General features: G+C 36.1%; 1 protein-coding gene and 1 pseudogene across 3 annotated transcripts in view; both read right to left on the bottom strand.

Moving 5' to 3' along the window:
* The window catches only part of VMP1 (vacuole membrane protein 1), a 121,160-nt gene that overhangs the window by 16,849 nt on the left and 77,436 nt on the right, over positions 1-26,875 (bottom strand). For all 3 annotated transcript variants that reach the window (XM_037070290.1, XM_037070288.1, XM_037070289.1), the window contains 3 exons: positions 13,980-14,060; positions 10,981-11,097; positions 4,921-4,982 (listed from right to left, as the gene is read on the bottom strand). In XM_037070290.1, the coding sequence (XP_036926185.1) occupies positions 4,921-4,982; positions 10,981-11,097; positions 13,980-14,060 (260 nt within the window). The remainder of the gene's footprint in view (positions 1-4,920; positions 4,983-10,980; positions 11,098-13,979; positions 14,061-26,875) is intronic.
* Positions 12,405-12,518, bottom strand: LOC119003819 (uncharacterized; annotated as a pseudogene).

The following is a 26,875-nucleotide window of genomic DNA, read 5'->3' on the forward strand; positions in this document are numbered from 1 at the left end:
GGGGGCATACACAAGAGGCAACCACACAATGATGTTTCTCTCCCCTTCTTCTTCCCTTCCCCTCTCTCTAAAAATAGATAAAATCTGTAAAATTTCTGTTAAAAATAAAATACAATTACAGTCAATTTTGAAGTGTGGGCTTACATGCTCTTTGGGACCTTAGGACTATTGTACTAAAAACACACTGTACTAAAACTACCAGAGGTCAAAAGGATACTTGGGTTTTCATTGTCAGCTGGGCCACTATGTAGGTACATTAAGACTAGCAGCCCTTTGGGGACAGGCTAATTCCTTCAGGCATCAGGGTAGCATTCAAACCGGTGTAATTAGTACTAAACCTCATCATTACAGATGTAACTGATCAACACTAACTCTTTGCCTGCCACCTGGGGGGAGAGGTAGCCTGGCCTGGCAGGCCACTGGCACACCACTAGTGAGATTTTGCTCAGTTTTGGCGCTAGACAAAACTAAGTTAACGTACCAACACTAAGGGTTATCCTGCTTTCACGCCCAAACGCTCTGTTGTTGACTCCATCTCTCCTCCATGTTGTCCCTTCATCAAACCCTTGGGATCCTCACTGTGTGCTCAGCTACCTCACACTAAGAAATGCTGTGTTTGTTCAAAATAGGAAAAAACATAAAAATATTCAAAATGTCTATCAGTAGGAGAGTAGATGACTAACACCCAATGGAATATACAGCAGTCAAAATAAACGATTTTCAGCAACACACAATAACATAGGCAATATAAGTGAAAAGCCCCAAAAGATTACATATAGTATGAACCTCTTTTTATGAATTAAAAAAACCCCTAAAATAAAAAAATCATGAATTTTCTTAAACCACTCACAGCCCATTTTTTAATCAATAAAAGGGAGATAAATACCCATCATGGCTGAAATTAGAAGTGAACAGTAACATTAATTGTATGTACACGCAGAATGCTCAGTATGTTAAAAAATAGTATCCTCAAGCATTATTTATATAATCTTTGATAAAAAAGATTATATAATCTTTTATCACTGTCCTGATTCAAGGCATTTTGTGGATCAGAGAAGGTACAGAAATGGGTCCTTTCTTTAAAGAAGAAGTAGGTCTTCCCTCAGTCTTCCCTGAGAACACACAAAATAGTCTCCTAGTTCACCTTCCTGTCCAGTCAGTGAAATTTTTGAAAATGAGACTTGGAGGTGACAGGTAACATAAAACTTCCGAAAAAAGGCATTTAAAAAACCCACATTCCTTGGAATGTTTAATCACTTATATAAATATGTTTCTATTATACTATATGACATTTTGAAAGAGGATAGTTCACATTTTGACTGGAAGTTGGAAAGGATATCAGAAGCCTGGAAAACTGGAAAAGGAAATGCTGCTCAACTCATGTTGTTTGCGAGAACAGTGAACAAGAAATGAAACGACGGCGGAGTTCACATTGAAACCTGGGTCTGCTCTGTCCAAAGCCCGTGCGTATGCTCTTCATCTTCGATCCGCAGCTGTCCTTACTGTTGAGGTTCAACTTCCATTCTCCTGCGCCTCAGCATCTCACAATTTTATTTTAAATCTGAATGTTGCTTTTTGCCTAGTCTTTTGATTTTTTTTTCTCTCTGCTGTGGCCATTCATCACTCCCTTAATTGTAGGCACACAGTTTTAAATGTCCTTCAACAGGCTGTGTTCCAAGCTTTACTAGTCTAATTTGATGACGTGCTTTACCATTTAGAGTTTTAACAGTGTAAAAAGGGAAGACTAATAATCAAAGGAGAATGCTTCTATGGCAAGCTACAGGCCGCATTTTGAGTTCAGCTCCACACGGGTTTAGGGAGTCAATCTATCCTCTTTCCCTCTTCTGAAATAAACTGCTAAGCTACTTATTGTGATATAAAATAACTTCAGGTCTAATAAAAATCCTCTGGTGTTTAACTTAATTATCAGCCCAGGTTTAGTGAGTCTCTTTATTAATTATCATTTGAACACATTATTTATTCTATTTAATATACTGTCTAGAAAAGAAGTTAATGAAGTAATCCCTATAGACCACAGGTGGCAAACACAAGGCCCTCAGGCCAAATCTGGCCCTCCACCTTGTTTTATCTGGCCCAGCACCTCGTTTCTATCTGGCGGCAGTGCTGAGCTCCTCGCCCCTAGTTAAGGAGCAGTTACATTTATACAGTCCTAAAATTACATTACAGCCCTTTGAAGGCAACCACAAGGCCGATGTTGCCCCAGTGATAATGAGCTTGACTCCCCTGCTATAGACAGTTCTGGGGAAAAGGGGAAGGTATCAGGACACACCAACAACATTTGCCTCTTGAAAACAATTTTTAAAATATGACACCACCCATCTAGTTAAATAAAAATTGAAATCCAGAGGGTCACGAGTATCTTAGAATAACTATGTAGAACCATCGTTAAGATGAAAGGATCACTGGAGTTTTGCTAGAGGAGATGGTAATGGGAAGGAAATTCCGACTGTGAAAACCATAAGAAATTCTAACTTTAAAAATAATGGTTTAAGCTTAAAGCACTTTTATTTCTATTTACTATAGATAATATAACTTAGAAACTCCAAAGGCTAGAAAAACAGAAAAACCTGGGCTATACATATTCCTGGCTAATTTTTATTGGTCATATCTTTAAATTTAGACACAATGTGTTCATTTACTCACCACATAGTTATCTAGCACCTGCTTTGTGTCAATCGAGATGCCAAGTGCTGTGTATATAACAGTGAATAAAAATAGGCATGGCCTTTGACATTAGGAAGCTTACAGGTTAGTGGTAGAAGGACAATAATCATATGCTCTCAAACATAAATGTAACAACACAACGTGTCGGTGTACACGTAGCACATGCTCCTGCGAACAGAGCTCCCTAAGAAGGAAGGTATCTGACCTCATCAGAGAAGGTGCTTTGTGAGTGTAACAGCTGAAATCTAAAGGACATTAGCTAGACCAGGGGTTTTCAACGAGCTGGCGGGAGTAGTGGGGATATACTTGTCATGGGACATCTGGCAATGTCTGGGGACATTTCCGATTGTCCCAACAGGGAAATACCACTGGCACCTAGTGAGTAGAGAACAAGGACGCAGCTACCTATCTTCAAATGCACAGGAAAGTCCTCTATGACAAAAAAGTATCTGGCTTAAAATGTTAATACTGATAAGGCTGAGAAATCCTTAACTAGGCAAAGGGAAAAACATGAGTCAAGACAGTGGTGGGAGACTCTAGCAGAGAACACAACAGGGGCTAGATCACTCGAGGCTTTCTAGACATGGCAAGGAGTTTCGGCATTATTTAAGAATAAAAGGGAAAAAGTAAAGGGTTTCAAGAAGAGGAGCTGGGGGGTGAGGATAGTGGTGGCAACTTGCTCAGGGTAAGATGTTAAAAAGTTACGCACTGCAGTTACTATGACGGACAGATCGGAAGGGAATGAAACTGGGTGCAGGTGGATGAGGCAGGTGGCTAACTAATCTAACTTTTTAGAAACTCCACAACCTGGGGAAACAGAAGGTGGTAGTGGTGAGGATGTAAAAGTAGCCAAGAAACTTCCTTCTATAAACGTGCCATGCGAAAAAAGGAGGAAGGAAGAGCGGAGGGTGCTGAGGGCATCACTCCTGCAACGTGGGTTTATGGAGTTGAGAGCTAAGGATACCGGTTATGTCTCTCAGAATTCTCTCAGAGTGGGACAGCAAGCTCTGAGAAGTGCCCCCTTTGTATTTAAAACTAAGGGACAAGAGTATTCCTTCTTTCTTTTTAAATGTGACAAATGGTTACTTACCCATTTTATTTGTAAGGATTCAAGCAACAAAAACTGGGGCAATTACATTTTAATGTATAAGCTATAACCCGCATTTATAATCAGAAACTTAGGAAGTAATAAAACCAATGACTGGCTCCACTGACTATATTCTCAAGAATGTGTTTTTCCTCAATTATTACATTAAAAATGAAATAGAAAATATTAAATATTACTGTATTACAAAACATATATAGAAAAGAGAAAAGATTATACGATATGGTTTAAAGAATTATAAAATACTCATGAACTCATCTCTAAGTGGCAATTTTTTTAAATAGCAAAAATTTTCATAAATGTCTTGTTTCATAAATAAATTTTAAGATATAAATTTCTGTTCAAACTACATAAAGGACACTCAAAGCAACACTTTTCCGCCATTGTTCAGTAATACCATTAAATGAAAGAAAACCTCTCTCCTGTAAACACTGAGCACAATTCATATACTTAAAAGTTTCACTTAGTGTCTGACAGTATTCACATTCCAGATGAAAGTTAATTTGATCACACAAAATGAGTCCTTTTCTTTTTATTGTTTTATCAAAGTCAACTCCACAACTTTGTAACACTATCATTTAAAGCATAGGTTAAAACTAGTCTTACTTCTAGACACATAAAATTAAAAGCTGTGGATAGAAGCCTTTTAAAATGCCCTGATTTCTCTCTAGTGACTGACATATTTTGGCAATATTATACTACCTTATCACGTCTTACATAGTGAAATGTTAATATCTAATGCAGATTTGCAGTTAAATTACATGTAACTGTGTATCTGGCTAAAAGACATACCACTGTACTAAAGCATTACAAGACAGTGGTGACACACATCACTACATTAATAGAATTTCTTATTTCTTTGGAGCAGCAATAGTTTCAAACTCCAAAGCTTCTTATAAATCAAGAATTGTATGGTTTGATACATGTCTAGTTTAAAACGAAACAAGGATAATCTCAGCTTCATCCTTTCCAGCTGCAGTTCAAGAAAGTCTTCTTCAATTTAACTAATAACAGGGCAAAAGATATTTCCTCAAGAAATGAAGAGCTATCACAATTCTACCCCAATTAAGTCCTTTACACATATCCTCCCAAACTGTGACATGAATATTAGTCCTTAAAGAATTACTCACCCAATGAAAGCCACCATCTGTTCCACTATGTGTTTGCTGAATGTTATTATGACAAAGATTTTCTGCAAAGAAAACACCATTTTTAGTATGAAAATAATTATTTAATATTAATAAAATATTAAATAAGTATTTCTCTCATCAAAAAGACAATATAAATCCACACTTTTGATAAGTCTACAAAAGGTGAGATGCTGCCTCTAATTGCAATTCAAAAAATTCTTTATAAAATAACAAGAAACAATTTACTACCTACTTTGTATTTTAAAAATGTTTTTCCTTAAGCACAGTTCTAGTCTTATTAAGATACATGACCAAGTCTGACAGGAAAATGTGAGTCATGAAACCAAGACTGAGTGGACATTCCACATGTTTTATGTATCTCAGAATGGTGAACACAGCTGAAGCCACGGGTTCCCATACAGCCCCCACCACTTAAATGGAAGCTGATCAAACTGATGACAGGAGTCTAGGCTAAATCTAACCCAGAGGATTTTGAAAAGACTGTACATCCTTAATGGGAAGTTCTTGTTGAAAGAAGAAGTACCATGAGAGTTCCATTCTGAGATCCTGAATGAGCTTAGATGTTCAGGGTTAGGGTACGAACACCGGCATCAGCAGATCACTGAGCATCTTTATCAGGCCTAAGTCGTTTTCAATTTGGTGTTAGTGAGGCAGTCTCATTAATTAAAGATGTTGATACCTTGCCTTACTTCAAGATGCCTTTAAGGGCCAATAGCTAGTAAATCTTCTCAACTCAATTCAATAAATGTTACAAAAAGTACTTACTGTGGATAATTTAAGGCATTATTAAGAGTTTTCCAGGATTAACACAAAAATGAGAATACTTCTTCAATGGCCTGAAGGTATTTACAAATTTTTCTACACACAGTACAAAGATGGCAAGTACTGTGAGTGTGTGTATACACACAACTATAAATGAATTTAGTGGTGAAAGCAATGTGATGTAGAAATTCAGAGAAAGGAAAGGTCACATCAGTACAATTAACTAGTCTCAAGAAGGTGATATTAAAGTTTAATTTTAAAGGCACCCAAAAGTGAAGGCATAGGTAAACACAGCTCGCCTCCTTGCAAAATCTCATTGAAATTACAACTAAACTAGAATAACCATCACTCAGAACTGTCAGAAATCAAGATGAATGGAAGTCAGAAAACTACAGAACTAAAGAAACTATATCCATCCAGACTGGTAGGAGGGACAGACATAGAACGGGCTGGTCTCTCACCCACATGTGCTGGATGAAAATTTGGGAGGGATATCTCGGGAGTGAGGAGTCCCAGCCCCACAGCAGGCCGCCTAGACCAGTGTTTCAGTGCCAGGAAGTAACCTTCCTGGTTACTTCAGTCCCCATAACTTCTGGCTGCAAAATCCAGCAGGTATTGAGTGGGTAGAAGAAACCTGGAGTCCCAAGCAGTTCCTCTTAAAGAACCAACATATGGACTTACTCAGAATCACTCCCTCTGAGCTCCAGCACCAGCGGAGCAACTTGAAAGGCACCAGTGGCATACAGGGAAGAACTGAAATGTCTGGCACCAGGGCAAGAGGTGGGGGACAGCCTTCTCCCAGTCAAAAAAGCAGGCAGAGGCTACTGTCCCTTTTCTGAACCCTCCCCACACAGAGCCATAGAGCTGGCAAGGTGGTGCCACATCTGAGACTCTGTCAACCTGGCTAATACTGTTTGCCCAGCCCTGGAGATCCCCTGAGGCTCAGTACCACTCAACTTTAGTGCTCACCCAAGCCGTTAACAGTGACTTTTCCATTTGAATAGGTAGTCTTGGTTCATGTTTCACAACTTCCTAAATCCTCTCAAACAAGCAACAGCTGGCATCAGTGAGCTCCCAGTCCCTGTACCTCTTGCCAAGTGACCCCAGGCCTGACATTAGCAGCAGTCAGCCTAGATCCACAGCCTGGCTTCACCTGGGAATCTCCAAGTCCAACACCAGTAGCAACCATATGCAGACTGCTTTATGGATCAGGCAGGGTGGCCCTGAGCAAAACATGAGGGTGGGAGCAGAGGGTGATGAACTTGGCCTGTACCACCCTGGAAACCCCAGGGCCAGTGCACCCAGCGGACAGCTACAGATCATGTTGGAGCACCACCACTCTACCCCTGCACAGCGGATCTTCCACAGAGGGTGAAAGTTTGTGGTCAGTGTCACAGCCAGTTCACAGCTGACGGGCCTGAGTAAGTCCCTCTCATTGATCTGCCAACAGCAATCAAGGCTCAACTACAAGAGGAGGGTGTACTTAGCCCACATGAAGGGCATACCTCCAGTACCCAGCTTGGGTGACAGGGGAGGATGTGCCACCGGAACTTGTAGGACATCTACTACATTAGGCCATGCTACCAAGACAGGGAATCACAGCAGCCCTACCTAACACATAGAGACAAACACAGGTAGGCTGCCAAAATAAGAAGACAAAGAAACATGGAAAGAAGACAAAGAAACATCTGTTCAAATGAAAGAACAGATCAAAACTCCAGAAAAAGAACTAAACCAAATGGAGAAAATCGGTATCAGATGCAGAGTTCAAAATACTGGTTACAAATGATGCTCAAGGAACTTAGTAAGGACCTCCACAGTATAAAAAAGACCCAGTCAGCCCTGGCTGGTGTAGTTCAGTGGACTGAGTGCAGGCCTACGAACCAAAGGGTCGCAGGTTCAATTCCTAGCCAGGGCACATGCCTACGTTGCTGGCCAGGTCCCCACTGGGGGATGCACGAGAGGCAACCACACATTGATATTTCTCTCCCTCTCCTTCTCCCTTTCCCTCTCTCTAAATATAAATAAATAAAATCTTTAAAGAAAACCACATTAAAATACTTGAACACAAGGAAGTAAAAAACAACCAGTTAGAAAAAACAAGAAGAAAAAAGAATTAAAAAAAAACAAAGATAGTGAAAGCAGCCTCTGGGACAACCTCAAGAGGTCTGAGTGGGGGGACTCTATCAAGTAAAAGGCAGAGACGACTGACCAGCCCACTTCACCTCGTGCAAAAAGGAAAAGCAAGGAAGGTGAGAGTAGGAAGAAAAAAAGACATGAGTGTAAGAAACTAACGGGGGCAGAATGAACAAAGGACCGATCTGTAAAAGAAGTATCCTTCAATCCTTAAGAATCACAGACAGATTCATTTATTAAATGTTCACCGAGTGCCTACTAGGCAGTAGAATAATTCAGTGAGCCAAGAGACAAAAGTCTCTGCCCCCATGGAGGTTATATTCCTGTATATGTGTGTCTGGTGGTGGGTGGGAAGGTAGAGAGGCAATAAAAAATACACGTGATGGGTAACTGTATGGCACATGAAGTACCACACATAAGCACACAGAGTTCTCACCTTCTTCATCATTAATGCTTCTAAGTGTCCTACAGGCAGAGGACTTCATCTTGTGGGAGAGGAAATCCTGATTTAACATTATTAGGTGGGCTGATCTGACATTTTTATAGAGGTTTAACAAATAGTAAAATATCAATAAAAATAACAATATTTATCAAGAAAAACTGTCCAGTTTCAGATGAGGAATAAAAAGAGAACCAGGAGAGACAGGTTTACTCTTAGATTACAGAAAAATCTGTGTGTGGTGTCTCCTTTTTCCCCAGAAACAGTTACAATGTTTATATTACTCATTAATACTGCTTACCCAAGGAATGAGAAACGTTTGTAGCCCTGAGCTCCAGCTGGATGTACATCAAGTGACATGCCTTGAGAAAGCACGTCTCTCTGATAAAAGGGAACAAAGAGAGCAGACATATCCCACGTTCTCGGTTCTAGCTGAAGGAACTCAGATGCTTCCCTTTCAGAAAAATAGATGGATTTTAACTTTGGTTTTTCTTTCTTCCACATAGAAACAGGGAATGAGCTTTAAATTTATAAAGTTTAAGTTTGAATTCCTGGGCCTCAGGCATGTATTTTACCTTTTCTAACAAGTCAGTTCCCCCATCTGTGAAATAGGGAAAATAACCACATCACTGGGAAAACCAATGTCAACTGCCTGGTATAGGCCCTGATAAATAGCAGGCATCAAATAATCCAGTTTTCTTAACCTTATAAATAATGTATAGTTAAGAAGACAATTCAAAAGACTGGAAAAAACACTGGACTTGAAGCCAAAAGACTAGGGGTCAAATTCTAGCTGTTACTTACACTTAAGTACCTATTACTTATTAACCTCTGGAAGTCTGATAATTACAAAACGGGAGTAATAATTTCTCTATCCTGGGATTATTGATTAAATCAGATGACATATACTAGGTGCTTTAAAGTGTGAAGTACTACACATATACAAAAAAAGCATTATTGTAACTTTAAAAAAATCACAACATTTAAAATATATGCTCTTTTCCTGAATATTTTTATTTTTTTTATTTTTAGAAAGAAGGGAAAGGAGGGAGAAAGAGAGGGAGAGAAACATCAACATGTGGTTGCCTCTCACACCACCCACTACTGGGGACCTGGCCCACAACCCCAGCATGTGCCCTGACTGGGAATCAAACTGGTGACCCTTTGGTTCTCAGGCCAGTGCTCAACTCACTAAGCCACACTGGCCAGCGAAACAATATACTATTTTTTATTATTCTACAATAAAAGGTCTGTTAAGTTGCATACTCTATCACTAGGGTACTTTTGGCATAATAAATTTTACTATAATTTCTAGAAGAGTACTACCTAAAGCAGGATGCATTAAGTTTCTGGATTCCTACAGAAGTAGCTTAAAGGGAATTAAAGAAATCTGTTGTTACTTTCAAAGGCCTCCCAAAAGCTAAATGATAGTTTCTTTCTTCCCCCAGCAAGAACTAAAAAGATTACAGAAAATATTATCTTTAGATACATTGCAAAATAATATATTACTCACCAAAATATTGTATTATTTGAAAAATCCTGATATGGTATTTAAATCTCTATAGAAGAAACTAGCATTCCAATACTAAAGAACTCATATTCACTGAAAAATATACTTCAGTGGGAAAACATATATTCCTTGAAGGGGGGAAAGCATATCCCTGAAATGCTGAATGACTGTCATGAAGGAGAGTGCAGGACATGTTCAATAAACTCATCTCACATGTCACAGGCTAATGTTAGAAACTGGGCGGGTAGAAGAAGCTGAAAATCTTCTCTCATTCTTCCCTTCTAAGAACTAGAGGTAAAAAGAAGTTAAGAAGAAACCTGGGAGATAGGCCTGTTTTTAGTCATTAAGGGACCACGCCAGGGCACAGACATTACTCACTGCTCTCGCCTTTCCTTTGGTGAACACCTCTCTTTGCTGCAAACCTCACTGATTAAGAAATTCTTTCCAGGTTAATTTTATTTTATTCTGGTGACATTTGCCCTTAGAAGAAAACAATTCATATCACAGTCCTAGAAGCACATATCCATTTCCCCTCATTTAAGTTTTCTTTTTTAGTCTCTTTTCTTTCCTTTAGTCATAGAGTATATATCAAAGATTTTTGTTAAAAATGGCTTTGAAAACTAGCAGATTTTCACTTCTCTAACCACAACCCACATCTTTTTGCCTCTTCGGAGACTCCCTTCTTCCCCATTCTCTCTGACACTAGCATCTGTCTGGTTTTCCGTACAGGATGCTGGTACCTTGAGAGGAAGTGCTCTATACCCGGTGTGTGAAAGAAGAGTTAAAATGGTCAAAGGCAATATTCTCTCAGCTCGTGGTCAGTGAAGGCGCATTTTTTTGGACAACATCTGTGAAAATGATGTACATTTGGTAAAAGTCCTGGATGAAGAGTTTTACAAGGCAAAAAGTGAAATAAAGAAAGAAAGAGACAAAGAATGAGGGAGAAAAGAAGAAAAGGAAACAAGGAGAAAAATAATAAGGGAGCACAATTTCCCAATAGGGACACAGAAACCTGCCAAAATCCCACTAACTCCTAAATGACATGGTTAAAAACCTAAGCAAGAGGGCCTACCAACCAAAAGAGCCAGAACCAAAATTTTAACAATTCAGTTTGGAATGGGCAAGGGAAACATATTTCAGTGCCTTTTAAGGGCTCATTATCATTATGCAGGAGATAAGACAATATAATTACCTGAATATGCATCTTAATTATTGCTTTTCCAATCAAGGTTGCACCAAAGAAAGTCCAAAAAGGTACAAGGAAGTGTCCACATGTTATTCCAGCCAGGTCAAACAGAGGATTTGGAATCTGCAAAATAAATAAATAAATAAATGGAACTTCCACATATAATCCAAAGAAGAGTTTAATTTTACCCCCTATAAGTAAATCCTTACTCATACTACAAAGAGAGGTATGGTTCCTTGATCAGTACTAGGCTGTTCAGAAGTTTAGACAAGTGTTATGTGTCTACAAATTTGGTCGAACATTCCTCTCAGGCTGTTGTTCCATCTGTTCAAAGCAAACCAGCTATTCTGTTCTTTTGCCTGCATTACTTTGGCTAATGTACCATAATATATTTTTTCTATCCAAGTCATTCTAGAATTGGATAAGGCTAATGGATCCAAGGAATTTAATACTATTCAGTGGAAACTTAGCTATTTGGTAGCTATTTTCTGTTTCTAAAGATTTTATTTATTCACTTTTAGAGAGTGGGGAAGAAAAGGAGAAAGAGAGGAAAAGAAATATCAATGTGTGGTTGCCTCTTGCATGCCCCCTACTGGGAGCCTGGCCTGCAATCCAGGCATGTGTCCTGACTGGGAATTGAACTGGCAACATTTTGGTTCACAGCCTACACTTAATCCACTGAGCTACACCAGTCAGGGCTTGGTAGCTACTTTCTAAGGTGAGGTATAAATGAGAAAAAGTCTTAAGATAATTTCAGAAGTTACTAGGGTTCAAAAATCTTTAGTCTGAAATAGAGTATTATCTATATAATGCAAACATTCTTGTAAATTCATAAATACATTTATGGGTGGAGGTGTTTTCACTTCTCAACATAAAAAATAATTCATTATTTGTATTTTTGTTTTATGAGCACCCAAGGCTGTGGGGCTGTATGATACATTTTAGAGAGAAAATAAAGTGTGGAAATACAAGAGCACTGATTCAGATGTTTTGAATATTCAGTCCCAGACAAAGTGATTCACAACAAATACCTTTTCCAAACATTTCCATATTTCAAGACTGCTCAAAGACAATGTCATATAAAAAATGCAAAGAAACCACAAGCTGTTTTTTAGTCCTTCATCCATTTCCCCTATCGAAGTACTTTGTCCTTGTGGCTGCTGACCAAGCCATTTATCAGTCAATTAATTTATATAATTCCATTTTTGAACTTTCAAAGAAAAGCCTACTTATTTAAAAATTATTTGTCACATACATCTTTTTAAAAACAGGGCCATACTAAAGTAGAACTCAAGTATTCTTTTATTAGTAGCACTTGGATTCAATAATTCAGTTTTGTTTTTCCATCTAAATTCAAAGGCTTTATGCAATTTCATCTGTCTTACAACCATGTAACAGCAGTATCATTTCACAGCCTTACAACTGTCATTTCTTACATATTTTCATGTGACCCCGACAACTCTGCAAATTACAATTTTTATCAGGCTCCACCTCACACAAGAGTGTGAACACCCAATCATCATGCATATGAACTACAAAAGGATCCACATATATAATCTTAATCTTCACATCAGCCTCTGTAATGCATGTCTTATCTCTTCATTTTGAAAATTAAAAACCTGCTTAGAGTAAGCAGACTAAGGTGACATAGCTAGTTGAAAGTCAAAACTGGCTTCAGAACCTAAGCCTGACTCCAAAGCCAATTCTTTCCACTATGGCACACTACAACACACCTACAACTGCTCGAATAGTTAAGATCAAAGTTGTGATAATCAACATTTTAGAATACACATGTTGATATCAGGTAAGAAGTTTTGTCACCGAATGATCTCCTTTTTGGCCATTTGCTTTTTGCTACGGAGTGGGAAGGGGGTATTCAAAGATACATTAATGTTCTAGTGTGTAATGGAGAAAAGAGCTGCATTAGTAGACAGTAATTTTGAGAGTTTTACATATAATGGCAGCTTTTATCCTATGAACTAGGTACACCTAGTTTTATTCTGGCCAAATCCACCAGTGAACTACCCACAATTGTGTACATGCAACCAAAGAATACTTTGATCAAAATGCTTCATTTCAAATGTAACTGTTTCTATCATATTAGAAAATGACCAGGATAAATACTGACTCATCAAAGAATGCCTATTTCACACATCTGCAATTTCAGACATTAACTAAACTAAAATTTGCTTTTCAACTACAGTTTATATTCAACATTATTTTGTATTAATTAGCTTCAAGTGTACACTATAGTGAAAACATTAAGTTTTTACATACAGGGCTTCTTAGTTCACTCTCACCCACAGGTGGCGAACACAAGGCCCACAGACAGGCGAATCCAGCCCTCCACCTTGTTTTATCTGGCCCAGCACCTTGTTTCTACCCAGAGACAGCGCCGAGCTCCTTGCCCCTAGTTAAGGAGTAGTTAGTTACATTTATACAGTCCTAAAATTACATTCAGCCCTTTGAAGGCAACTGCAAGGCCAACGTGGCCCCAGTGAAAATGAGCTTGACACCCCTGTAAGATGCCCTTAACTTTGACACTAAAGTTCCAATTACCTAAGTAGGTGTTAATGTCACTTAAGATAGGTTTTATACAAATTCTTCTTTGTAACCACTGCTTGAAACTTTGGAAGAAGACGACCACTTATCTATAACTCTGGAAAGAATGAACTCATTGTTATCTGGTTAAATGCACTTCATTATAAATTCTTCATGGGAAGGATGGATTCTTTCTCTTTTGTTCTTATTGAATCAAGCCATTTAAAGCCTCAAGTCATCATGGCATGATGAAATACTTTAAAAGTTTAATAAATGAAATATGAACTTGTCCAACAGAAAATAGCTCATTTGATGAGTAAGATGAGTGAATAATAAAACAACATATCCATTAAAATTGATAGCCTTGTTGTTCATTCAGGCATGTACCTTTAAAAACTAAAATTAGATCAAAATATAAATCAACCATTCATTGGAATTTCTCACTTTTAATACAATTTACTTACTGAAGCACAGGCCAAAATTCCAAAAAATCCAACCTTCTGTATTAGGTTCTGAACTGCCAGCTTAGCCCGGGAGGCAAAGTCCTATATAAAAGAAGGGTACCAAAACATTAATGAAAAGTATAAGGAAGAAGGAAAGATGATTGTTCATAGAATTTATCATATTAAATGTCTCATGACCTAAAAGCACTGATTCATTTAGTGAATAAGATGAATTATTTTTAAAAATTACAGGTTGCCCTGGAAAACATGCAAATAAAATCTTGACAGAGCATTAATTATATTCTTAATGATAAACTTGTACCAGATTTTAAGAATAAGTCCAAACACTGTTAGGGCACTTCATTTTTGGGGATCTCCTCTGGATTATCTACGGATGAACAAAATGCTGTAAACTAACCATGAACCAACTCATTCTTTTGGAAATACTGGCCTACCACACCTTCCCTTCTACAACTCGCCAGACACACTCCCTGATTAATATCAGGGTAAGAAATCATAGGATTTCTCAAGACAGCCGATGAAGACACCTTTGCTGATCACTAGTCAGAAGATGGAAGAAACAGTTATGTGGTAATAGCATAGCGTTCATTATACTCAAAAGCAAAATAACATCCTATATTTGCACAGCTTGTGCTAGTTTTTATAAAGTGTTTTCATCAATATTTTACTCAAGACTTTAAATAATCCTAGGGTATAGCTAGAGCAGATTCTTCAGACTTTGAAATCAATGCTCTTTTTATTTCTCTGTTGCCACTTCTGATGCTGAAAAATGCATTTGGCTGGCTAGCTTATTTCCACAATTCTTTTCTTTCAGCATGTTGATGCTATAATTATATGTATCTATTTTCTTAAAAATACCAATCTGAAATTTGACAATTCTTTTATTTTGAAATGGCATATACTTCAATCAAAATGAAAAAATACTGTGTCAATGTCTTTTTAAAAAGTGTTCACATCATAGAATCTCTTTCTTTCTCTTTAGTTCAGTACTCTAACAGGCAACAATCCTACAGAAAGGTCAGGATATTTTTTTTAAAAAAAAGAAGGTTCCTTCATAGAATAAGAACAGGATTTAAAGCACTTCTCTAAGCCTCAATGGAAGTTGTGTATTCCTGCTTAAAACAAACAAAACCTTTAACAAATAATATGCAGAATAACTCTGTAAGTTACCACATTACAAATATTAAAAATTTTTAAATAATAATACCTTCTGCCTACTTACTTGTTGAAGGTGGTGAAAAAGTCAAAGGAATTAAACCAATAAGGTTTTTTATATGTATTTTAAAAGCTATTAATAGTCAATGTAAACACTTCGAAGTTTAAGTGTATAGGCTCTCAGAGTTAATTACTAGCTAAATTCTAAAATGTAATTTTACAAATCATTTCCAAAGAGAGAATTTTTCTTTTGGGAATTAGCCTTATTTTTTCAGTAAGTCATTGTGTCCAGTTTAATACTGTTAAACTGCTGAACTACTGCAGCAAAGGCCACTTTCCATTTCATTCAGATTTCTAGCTGACAATTCAATGTTTCCTCTTAAGTTAACAATTATGCATTAAGGGTGAAATGTTGATTTTATTGACTTAAAAACTGTTTAAGAATAAATAATAAAATTCAGTTTTCCAAAATAACATAAAAACAAATTACACTCCTATTTATTTTGAATAATTTACACAATCCAAATTACTGAATTTGTACTTTATTTGAAGTACTAAATAAAAATTGGTAAGCCATAATGAAAAGATGTTTTGGGATTTTAAAATGTCAAACAATATATTTAGATTATGAACTAGTTTTAAAATTTTCATTAATATAGCCTAAGAGTTAAAGATATAAATTCAGGAAAATGTCTTCTTTTTAAAAAAATTACTGTTCAGGTATAGTTGTCTCCACTACTCTCCTGCTCTAACCCTCCCCACCGCCCACCCTCGACAAATGCCCTCTTTTGTAGTCTTAATGTCTTCAGAGCAAATCCACTCTAATAAGAAACAACACGGTATTCAACTGCTAAAAAATTAAAAATAAAATCTATACAAATTTTATTTTAAAGACAACATTCTTTTTATAAATGTATTTTCTAAGTCAGACATATGTGGAAGCATTTTTCTATCACAGGATTTATATACTCCTCAATATATAAAATTACAGAGAAAATTAGATTGTTATAGAAAGTAGTATAAACAAATCAACAGTATTTAGAAGGTGTGGTGTGTTTTTTTAAAAAAATATTTCAATTACAGTTGACATACAATATTATAGGTGTTCTGTTCCTTTTTATCTTAATTTCATTTCAAGGCTTTAGAATCTGGTATTTATTTAAACCAGGTGACTATGTTAGTGACATCATTTTAAACTGATGGTATTTTTCTACTAGAGATAGACATATATACGAACTTAAATTGGAAAATAGTATAATTATACCAACGAGTTTATACAAAATTTTAAATTAAACATTATGCAGATCACCTAATATTCAAAATAATAAAAATGTTTAAGCCTATGAAAGTTCAAGGAACCATGTTCTTAAAAACACCCTGAAAGTAAGGAGACATTTTGTGCCTTTGGGGCAAAATCTCTTTACTCAATAGAAATGAGACAAGAACAAAGGAAAACAGACTCCTTGTTCTTTCTGATGCCTGGGTGCCCATCATTAATTATTCTTAACAGGTGTTCAAGAATTTTTATTTGAGGAAAAAGAGTTACTCTCTCCAAATAAGTAAAAACCCTTTCTTAACCTTATTTTTTAAATTATGTTTTAGCTGACATATATTACAAGGAGAACAAGTTAAGTGCCTTTTAATGGGGAGTTTTTACTTTTTAAGAAGTCTGAAATTATGTACTGAATATGGATTTCATAAATCTTATTATGTGTTTAACACACACGCACACAGTGACCATGCTACTTTCGGTTCCTGTAATTCATTTTCCAGGTCTTTCACAATATTCTTAGAATTGAAACTACATTTATACATTAAACCACCCATGAACATTTATTTAAATTAAACTAATATAAAGGTTGTACAATTGTTTCATTACAAGACACCAAGAATAGCAGAATATGCAGCTCAAGGGAGTAATTTCTTGATGTTTTTTCCTTGCCAGTGTAATTAAAAAGGGAATCACTGTGTTGGTATTTACACCAAACCTAAAATAATTTGCCACAGTAAAAGAACTCATGTTTAGATTTCATACACATAGTTATATTTTGTCTTTATTTTAAACTTATTTCACTATAAAGTCATATATTCATAACTTACTGTTATGGCTTTAGAAGCTTTATTAATATAATTTTATTGAAACATTCTTCTTTTATTGTCTAAAATATTTTTCATGTTGTGGTACTTCCCCTGCTTCTTGCCCTGTAGTTTTAAAACTTCTTTACTTTATTTCATTTTTTTGGTAAACAACACGGTACTTTTTCATTATTTGAATAATTTGACAGCTCTTTCTTATGTTGATTTTAAAGTAACACTCTGGACATTTAAATATTTATATTTCCACCTACTCTGAAATAGAGAGAACTGTACTATGGATATACTATTTGACCCAAATAGTATAATAAACCCAAATAAACAACCCCCCAAACCAGCAAAAACTTCTATTTTAGTAAAGTTTAAAAAACCATTTCAAACAAAGTTTGCTATTATTTTTAGGCCATCAAATAAAATAAATAAGCCAAGAAAAAGTATGCACCAATAATAAACAATATTTTAAAGAGAAAGTTTAACAAATTAGTATGTTAGATATTCAATATTCAAATAAAATATAAAAGAAAATTAATATTTCATTTTAAATGTTTTGGTGTATTTGTGGGAACAAACTAGTAAGTTGAATCTGATTACTTCCTCAGTCGTTACTCTTCATTTCTAAAAAATCTGTACAACTAAAACCAAATTCCTTTTAACAGTTTCATTTCTGTGGATTCACATTTCACAACGTTTACCTATTTCACAATTTAAGTGCCTGAAAGTTTCATTGTCTAGCTCTACCTAAATGAATAGCATGCATTTACAATTAGTTGTCACATATCACTTTCCACTTTTTAAAAACAAAATACAAGTAAATAAAATGATCTTTCTTACTTCCAATAATAGTGATCATGTGTATAACCAATCATGTTCATGAAACTAAGAATGAGAGACACTAGGAATATTTCCCAATGACTACAAGAAGGCAGATGAAGGAACCTAAGTCTTTATCCCTGAGATTTCAATAATATAATAATAATAATAATAATAATAATAATAATAAACCACACAAAGCCTTTAAGTATGAATATTCTACACTACTTTTGCTTCACATTTCTTTTTCCTAAGAAATACTATATATTTATGATTAAGGGAAAAGAGAAACTTGGCTTGTAAGATAATTGGCTTGTAAGATATCAATCTTTGAATCTAAAGATGTCAACTTGACATCTAAATATATGAAATAACATTTATCTTCAAATGGCCAAAATAATCTGTTTCATTTTCGTAAGTGACCACATGAAATTTCAAGATCTCTTTAAAGAGAAATCCCTTTAAAGGATTTTCTCTTTAAAGAAAATCCCTGTCCATGTTAAATGAATGCAATTTCACTAGAGACAAATATGTTGTTGGCTACTAGTTCATGTTAGTTGGAGTTGACCCATTACTATCCATGTAGTGGTAACTGCTCAGCAATTGCATAAATTATCTGTTTTCTTAAACCATTATATGTAAAAACTGCTGAAATGCTCTTCTTGGGGTTGGTATTAACAGTTACTTCACAGGCAATATTAAAAATCAGAGAGCAACTGTTGCAATAATAATTCCTCATGTAAAGGGAAATTTATGTTAAAATATATTGTATTTGTGAAGTTCTTCTACCATCTAAAATAATTTGCTAGTGTGTCTTGGCCAGTTATGTTATGTCAAGCAAGTAAAACTCTATTAACCAGAAATGGAGGTAAATAGTAAGAATGACTTAATGTAATAAGCTGTTTCAGCATCATGAACAATCACTCTGAAATATTAACTTGTTATTAAGATCCCAATAACCATGTAGTGATTTTCTATGATGAAATCATATTCCACATAGTAAATAACACAATTACAGGGTACAATTACTTCTCATTTTCATGTAAAGTGCAATGAAACATAACTCATAAACTTTAAACATTTCTCATCTTAAACTAAAATATGTCTTAATTACAATTTTCCACCCGTTATCAGAGCTGTTGATGAGTTATTTTCATATAAAAATATAGTCCTGGCTGGTGTGGCTCAGTGGATTGTCAGCCTGTGAACCAAAGGGTCACTGGTTCCATTCCCAGTCTAGGGCACATGCCTGGGTTGCGGGCCAGGTCCCCAATAGGGGATGTGTGAGAGACAACCATGCATTTCTTTCCCTCTCTTTCTCCCACCTTTCCCCTTTGTCTAAAAATAAATAAATAAAACCTTAAAAAATAGAGAACATTAATTCATTCAATTCAAAGTGAACAAAGTACTTTCACTGTTGACTTCCTCAACAATATCCTCTACTTAACTGCTATGTTTTAATATTGTATATTTGAATGCTCGCCTTTAAATTAAATATGTTTTCAAAAGAGCTATGCACCACCAATTCTGTTTTTGAATTATAATGGAAGCAAACACACTAATGAGATGAAGATTATTAGGAAACAAACTCTAGGATAATAACAAGAAAAAGTAGGGATATTAACTTGATAGGATAAAAGTGCTTGTTAAATTTTTTAATTTAGTACTGATAGGATGCTGGATTACAAAATGTACAAACATTTACCAGATGTAGTAATGAGAACAGGGTTGTGCAACTTTGGAAATGAAATGTGCAGGTTTTTTAAATAATATCACTTTCTTTAAAAAAAAAAGATTTTATTTATTATTTTTAGAGAGAGAGGGAAAAGGGAGGGAGAAAAAGAGGGAGAGAAACGCTGATCCGTTGCTTCTTGCATGCTCCCAACTGGGGACCTGGCCTGCAACCCAGACATGTGCCCCAACTGGGAATCAAACTGGTGACCTTTTGGTTTGCAGGCTGATGCTCAATCCACTGAGCCACACCAGGCAGGGCAAAAATGAAATGTTTTAATATCCAATTTATGGCTTTTACATTATTAAATCAGAGACGACCACTGGAATTTAAATAAATTAAAAATTAGGACCAATTCTATAATAGTGTAAGTAGAATACATCACATAAACACATTTCCAGAAAGCAAAGGAATTTTATTCTGAAAATAACTTGGAGATTTAGAAGTTTTAAGAAGAGATTACAGAGTTCTGAACCAAGATGGTGGCGTAGGAGGATTAAGAACTCACTTCTTCCCATGAACAAATGGAATCCACAGCTGCATACTGAACAATAACCTCTGAAAGAAACCCGGAAACTAGCTGAGTGATTCCTAGTATGATGTCCTGGCTTTACACCCTTGATAACCTGGTTCTGGTGGCCAGTGGGGCTTGTTCATGGGGCGAAGGATGGCAGAAAACAGAGAAACAGGTCTTAGCTGGCTTTCCCCGCAGAGCTCAGTGCAGAGAGAGCAAACAGAAATGCCCATATCCCTTCCTGTCTTCCGCTGAAATGAGTGTATTTGTATTTTTTGAAATTTGCTGCCTGAGGGTCCATCTTCCAATCAAACTATCCAGGTGCCGAGTAAGCTATTCCCCTTCGAGCCACTGACAGGTCTTGCACACCCTCAACTATTGGGAGACTCTGAGAACAAAGACAAGACCACAGACAATCACAAAGGACTGACAGACAACCAGGAGCTAGGGTAGGGTTGAAGGACAAGGTTTGTCTCCTACAGAAGGCCATGCCTTTAGGGTGGGAGAGGTGACTGTTTCATCTTATGCAAGGAAACCAACACAGAGAGAATGAGTCACAGATGTTGAAGAAACAAAGGAATATGTTCTAAAGGGGATAAAAAAAACACAAGATAAAGCCTCAGAAAAAAGAGGCTTTATATGAAACAACATTTATCTTCAAATGGCCACAGTAATCTGTTTCGTAAGTGACCACAGGAAATTTCAAGATCTCTCTAAAGGTGACAGAAAATCCCTGTTCAAAGATAAGTGATTTACTTTAGAGTTCAATATAATGGTCATAAACATGTTCACTGAGATCAAGAGAACAGAGCATGAACGACGTCAGAATTTCAACAGAGACAGAAAATGTACGGAAGCCCCACACAGGAGTCTCAGAGGGGAAGACGACAGTAACAGACCTGGAAAACTCAGCGCAGGGGTTCAGCAGTAGATGAGATAAAGCAGAATAAAGAATCAGCAAACACGAAGACAGGTTAGTAAAAGTCCTCCCATCAGAGGACCAAAAAGAAAAAAGAATGAAAACGAGTGAAGACAACTTAAGAGACTTATGGGACACAACGAGGGAATGCATATTTACATTATAGGATTGCCAGAAAAAAGGAGAGTGGGAAGAAAAGTTATTTGCAGAAACAATGGCTGAGAAGAGACATCTAAATTTGGGAATCCCAGAATTCCAAAAATGATGAATCTACAGAGACCCACAGCAGGCTACATTACAATTAAATTTTTAAAAGTTAAAGACAAGAGAGAATCTTAAAGGCAGCTAGAGAAAAACATGTTATGATGCTAAATACAAGGGATCATGCATAAGATGATAGGTGAATTTTTCAACAGAAATACTGAAGGCCAGGAGGGAGGGGCAGAAATATACACAAAGTACTGAAAGAAAATAACCGCCAACCAAAAATACTCTAGCAAAGTTGTGCTTCTGAATCAAAGGAGGAACAGTTTGGCAGAGGAATAAAATCTGAAGGAATTTAGTCCCATTAGATCAGCCTTAAGAGAAATGTTTAAGCTGAAACAAAAGGGCACTAACTAGTAATAGGAAAACATGTGAGAGTATCAACCTCACTGCTAAAGATAAATATATAAAGTTCTGAATAAGCTAATATGGTGAAGGTGGTGGGCTAATCATTTATAAAGCCAGTATGAAGTGTAAAAGACAAAAGACTTAAGTAAAAAGGCACAGACTTCCAGTGAAAGACAAACAAGAGTCGGGGTGTAACATACAGTATATTGACGACAGTTAACATTACTGTATTGTGTATTTGAAAATTGCTAAGAGAGTAGTTCTTAAAAGTTCTCATTTAAAAAATCTTAAAACAAAATTATAACTATGTGGTGATGGACATTAATAAAACTTATGGTAATCAAATATAATCTTGCAATATATGTTTATCAAATTATGCTGCATATCTAAAACTGATAGAATGTCATATGACAACTGCATCTCAATTTTAAAAATTAGTCGTTAAAATGCAAGGAACTGGTGGAACTGGTTCACAGATGTGGCAAAAACCAAGAGTGTAAATAACAAATATGAGATATGTGTGTACTCCAAAGTGTTAACAAGCAGCTGTCTTGTCTTCTTCATATCCCAGCTAGTACATTAACTTTTTACAGAGTTAAACATAATGATTGTAAAAGAATAGTAGGTTCTCTGGAGTTCCCATAAGACTATCAGCTGATTTCTCAACAGAAACCTTACAGGCAACAAGGGGCTGGAAAGAAGTTTTCAAAGTCATGGAAGGCAAGGACCTAGATCTGAGATTACTCTGATTACCAGAGGGGAAAGGAATAGGGGAGGGCAAAATGGGTAAAGTGATTTAAATATATGGTGATGGATGAAACCTAGACTTTCACTGAAAGCACGCTATAGTGTACACAGGTATCAAATTACAATGTTGTATACTTGAAAATTACATAATGTTATTAACCAATGCTACCTCAAAAGAACATAAAATAAAGACCATTTTCTTCCCTTCAAAAACAAGAAAAGATTATATATAAAAATATAAAAATCAGATCTTACATCAATCAAAATCAATAAGGCATATTTAAAAATAAACATAAGCATAGAAGGTCTTGTACAGTCCCTGAAATGTAAGAAACATTTGTTTTGGCAGCTAACTAAATTTAGTTAAGTACAAAAAAGAAGATTCACCTAGAAATCTAGAAAAAGACTTCAGATTTTGTTCCTCTGAATGTTCCTGTGTTTATATTACTTAGTGCAGTTTTATTAGACTGCATATGTGAAAATTTAGTAGGTTACAAATAGCATGTTTTTTAAAAAATATTTTATTTATTTATCTTTAGAGGGGGAGGGAAGGAGAGAAGGAGAGAAATATCAATGTATGGTCGCTTCTCATGAGTCCCCTGCTGGGAACTGGCCTGCAACCCAGGCATGTGCCCTGACTGGGAATCGAACTGCGATCGTGTGGTTTGCAGGCCCATGCTCAATCAATCCACTGAGCTACACCAGCCAGGGTTTGCATGTTTGTTAATAAATAAAATAAAAAAATATGAGCTCAATATATGTGATAGAATACTGTTTCATGAAGCAATTTTTTTCAGTTACATATCATGGACTTTGCATTGTTAAGTACAATACAATGTACTCTGTATTATGGGGCACAGTAAAAAAGAAGACCCCAATGACACCCACCTAAAGGTCATTGTGTCTGTAGCAGGTTCTAGGGCACTACCTCTACATTAAACCTTTCAAAAACTGTATGATAATGGTAAGATTTTCCACATAAAATATATATATAAGGAACATATAATCTGAAAACAACACACATTTCAGACAGTTGTGCTCAAAGTATGAGGCTGTCAGCTATATCTGGGTCAAAATCAGGAATAAATGGACGTTTGTACATACTGATATATTTGTTATCCAATTTACTCCGGGGGAGGGTGGTAAAAATACTCTTTTAACTGAGGCACAACAAATATATAGTAAGGAATACCAATCTAAAATCTACACCAGGATGGAATTTTACAATGAACACACCCATGTAACTACCACCAAGACCCAGACATAGAACATTACCAGAACTCCAGAAACCCCACTGGTGGCACTCCTAGTAATTATTCCTTCCCCCAAAATAAACACTGTCATTGATGTGTACTACCACAGATGCAGCTGGCCTGTTTCTGAACTTTACCTAAATGGAACTAAACATAGGTCCTCTTTTATGTCTAGCTTCTATAGCTCCACGTTCTGCCCATGTGATTCATCTATGCTTACTGCACGTAGCAATTGTGAGTTTCTTGCTGTTGCTGTATAGTACTCCATTATATGAATATACCACAATTTATCTACTCTACTGAACGTTCTCATCCTAGTCTTTTGGCACATCTTTCCGTTGGCCAAAAATTTGCACATGGACTTGCTATGTCATACGGTATCTACATGTTTAACTTTAGTAGATAGTGCAAACATTTTTCAAAAGTGACTATAACACAGATTACTCTTCATATTGCCTCCATGTTGCCCAGTAATAATAAATTTGAAATGAAAAAAAAATCTAATGGAATTTCCTTTGCTACTGATGGTTTTCATGAGTGTTTGTGGTAATTAGCAGCTTTAATAACTCAAACATACAAAGATTAAGAAAATTCAAACATGCAAACAAGAAAAGCTTCAAGTATTTTAAATGCCAAGTTATAAAAAAACACATTTACATGTTTTTTGTTCACAGAATTTTAGAAGACACAATTACAATCTTTTCCAAAACCCAGAATTCTTATTTAAAAGCTATTAAATTCAACCAAATAAAGCTGGTAACTATTATATGTAAGGTAATAAAAATACAAAGATGAGGTCACAATGGCCCAATCATTCACTCAACAAATGATTATCAAGTGTTTATTACACGCCAAGTACTATTGAAGGAGCAGGGGACACAAGGAGCAGGGTTGGGGCCGGGTCCCTGGTGTGGGGCGTGCGAGAGGCAACCACACATTGATGTTTCTCTCCCTCTTTCTCCCTTCCTTCCCGTTCTCAAAAAATAAATGAATAAAATCTTCAAAAAAAAATCTTTGGGGTAGTCAAGAAGGAAAGAAGATACAGAAGAAGTAAGGTTTTAGGAGGCTTTCTCAGGACTGACCACCAGTATGTGTTAACATTTTCAGGTAAAAAAATAGAGAACTAATTCAGATCAGCATACAGTGCTTTCTTCCTCCTTTTCATAGTTCAGGCAAATTAAAGCCATAGCTCAGTTGGTTAGAGTGTTGACCCAACATGTCAAGGATGCGGGTTTGATTCCCAGTCAGGGCATATACAAGAACAAACTGATGGAGGCATAAATAAGTGGAACAACAAATTGATCTCTCTCTCTAAAAATAAAAAAAATTAAATTAAATTAAAGTCCAAGTTACTAGCATTAAAGCTGGCTAGTATTTGCTGCTTCCTCTTCCTTTTGAAAAGAAACCTAGTGGTAATTCATGGGTGGGCAGGCATCCACTCCCAGCTCTGCCTCGCCTCTGCTTGAAGAGAAGAATGGACTCAGTAGTCCTCAAAGAACAACAGTGCTCTAGACACTCAGGGAAAATGTCTGAATATGCAAGATTTATTTTAAATGACACACAAGTAATGAAATTTTCTTTTCTTCTCTCCCTTTTTCCTTTCTGAAGCCAATTATCTCATGTGATCTCCTCATGTCTCACCAGAAAGGGTATTTAGCAAATCCCAACTGACACTGGACGGGTGGAAATCACCTCATTTTTAGCATACTGATTGTATTTTGGTTACAAGTAAGTCATGAATAACATTTATTTTCAGATGCAGACTGGAATCTAAAAAAACAAAAAGCACATGACAATTTGCTATGTTGGTAAAACAATACTACTACTCTGTGAGTGAATAAAAAAGGTAAAAATGGTTTAGATGAACTATGTCCAAAGCTATGAAAACTAAGTCAGTATGGAATTTATGAAACTGTCAGGGACAGGAAACTTAAGAGACTGAAAACAAAGGGTAAAGATAAATGGGATCTTCTCTATTATGAGGAATGTAAATACTGGGCTTCTTTCCCAGGAGAGAACCAATTCTACTGAATAAATATATAAATAGCCCTAGAAAAAGGAGCAAAGAATTTAAGTTCCAAATCTTGGAACTTTAAGTTGAAATTCTAAGTGCCAAATTTATGCCAATAAATTGAAAAATCATGTAAACTTAAGTGTGTAAGAAGAAAATGGCAGGTAAATTTCAATGTGGACAAGAATAAGATGACATATTTAGGGAAAATTTATTTAAATATAAAATGGTGACTCATAAAAGTTTTAAGACAAAGAAAAGGGAAATGTAAGTAGTTTCCCAAGTAAGCAGTTTATTGAAGTAAACAATTTATTAAGAAGCACTAACAAAACGCACTGCCCAACAGGACTGCAGCTGTAGGAGTCGGAGAAACACGAGCACAGTAATGCTGCTGCTCAGGGAAAATCGTATGCAGTTTTGATAACTTAATGGTAGGAAAGATATAAAAGAATTAGATAAAGGTCTCTGAAAAAAACATTAAAGCCCTGGCTGGTGTAACTCAGTGGACTGAGCATGGGTCTGCGAACCAAAGGGTCACTGGTTCGATTCCCAGTCAGGACACAGGCTTGGTTGCAGCCCAGGTCCCCAGTAGGGGGCATGAGAAACAATCACACATTGATGTTTCAATCCCTCTCTTTCTCCTTCCCTTCCCCTCTAAATAAATAAAATTTTTAAAAAATATACTGAAGTACTCAAAGTGTTTGGAGGCTGTTAGAAATAAAAACTAAATGGTTACCTCTTCTAGAAAGGCTGAAAAGACAACTAACTGAAATCTATAAAGTTATAAAAAGAGGAACGAGGAAGTGCTAAAAAATCTTACAATACTAGAATGAGGCAAATTTAAACGAATGGAAGCACTGCTTTAAGTAACAGGCTATGATTTTCTGAAGTCATTACCTCAAGAAGTAGTAAAAACACCAATTTTTACAAGTGCTGATAAATTAACTGATGCAGATTCGTATTAGGGAAGGCGGCAAGAAGTCCAGAGTACATGCCTACTTCAAGGGGAGCACTGGAGTAACTACCATGCCCACCTCCTGACACATGGG

Source organism: Sturnira hondurensis, unplaced genomic scaffold, assembly GCF_014824575.4.
Source record: "Sturnira hondurensis isolate 20B ecotype Veracruz unplaced genomic scaffold, ASM1482457v3 Scaffold0018728, whole genome shotgun sequence".
NCBI classification, from domain to species: Eukaryota; Metazoa; Chordata; class Mammalia; order Chiroptera; family Phyllostomidae; genus Sturnira; species Sturnira hondurensis.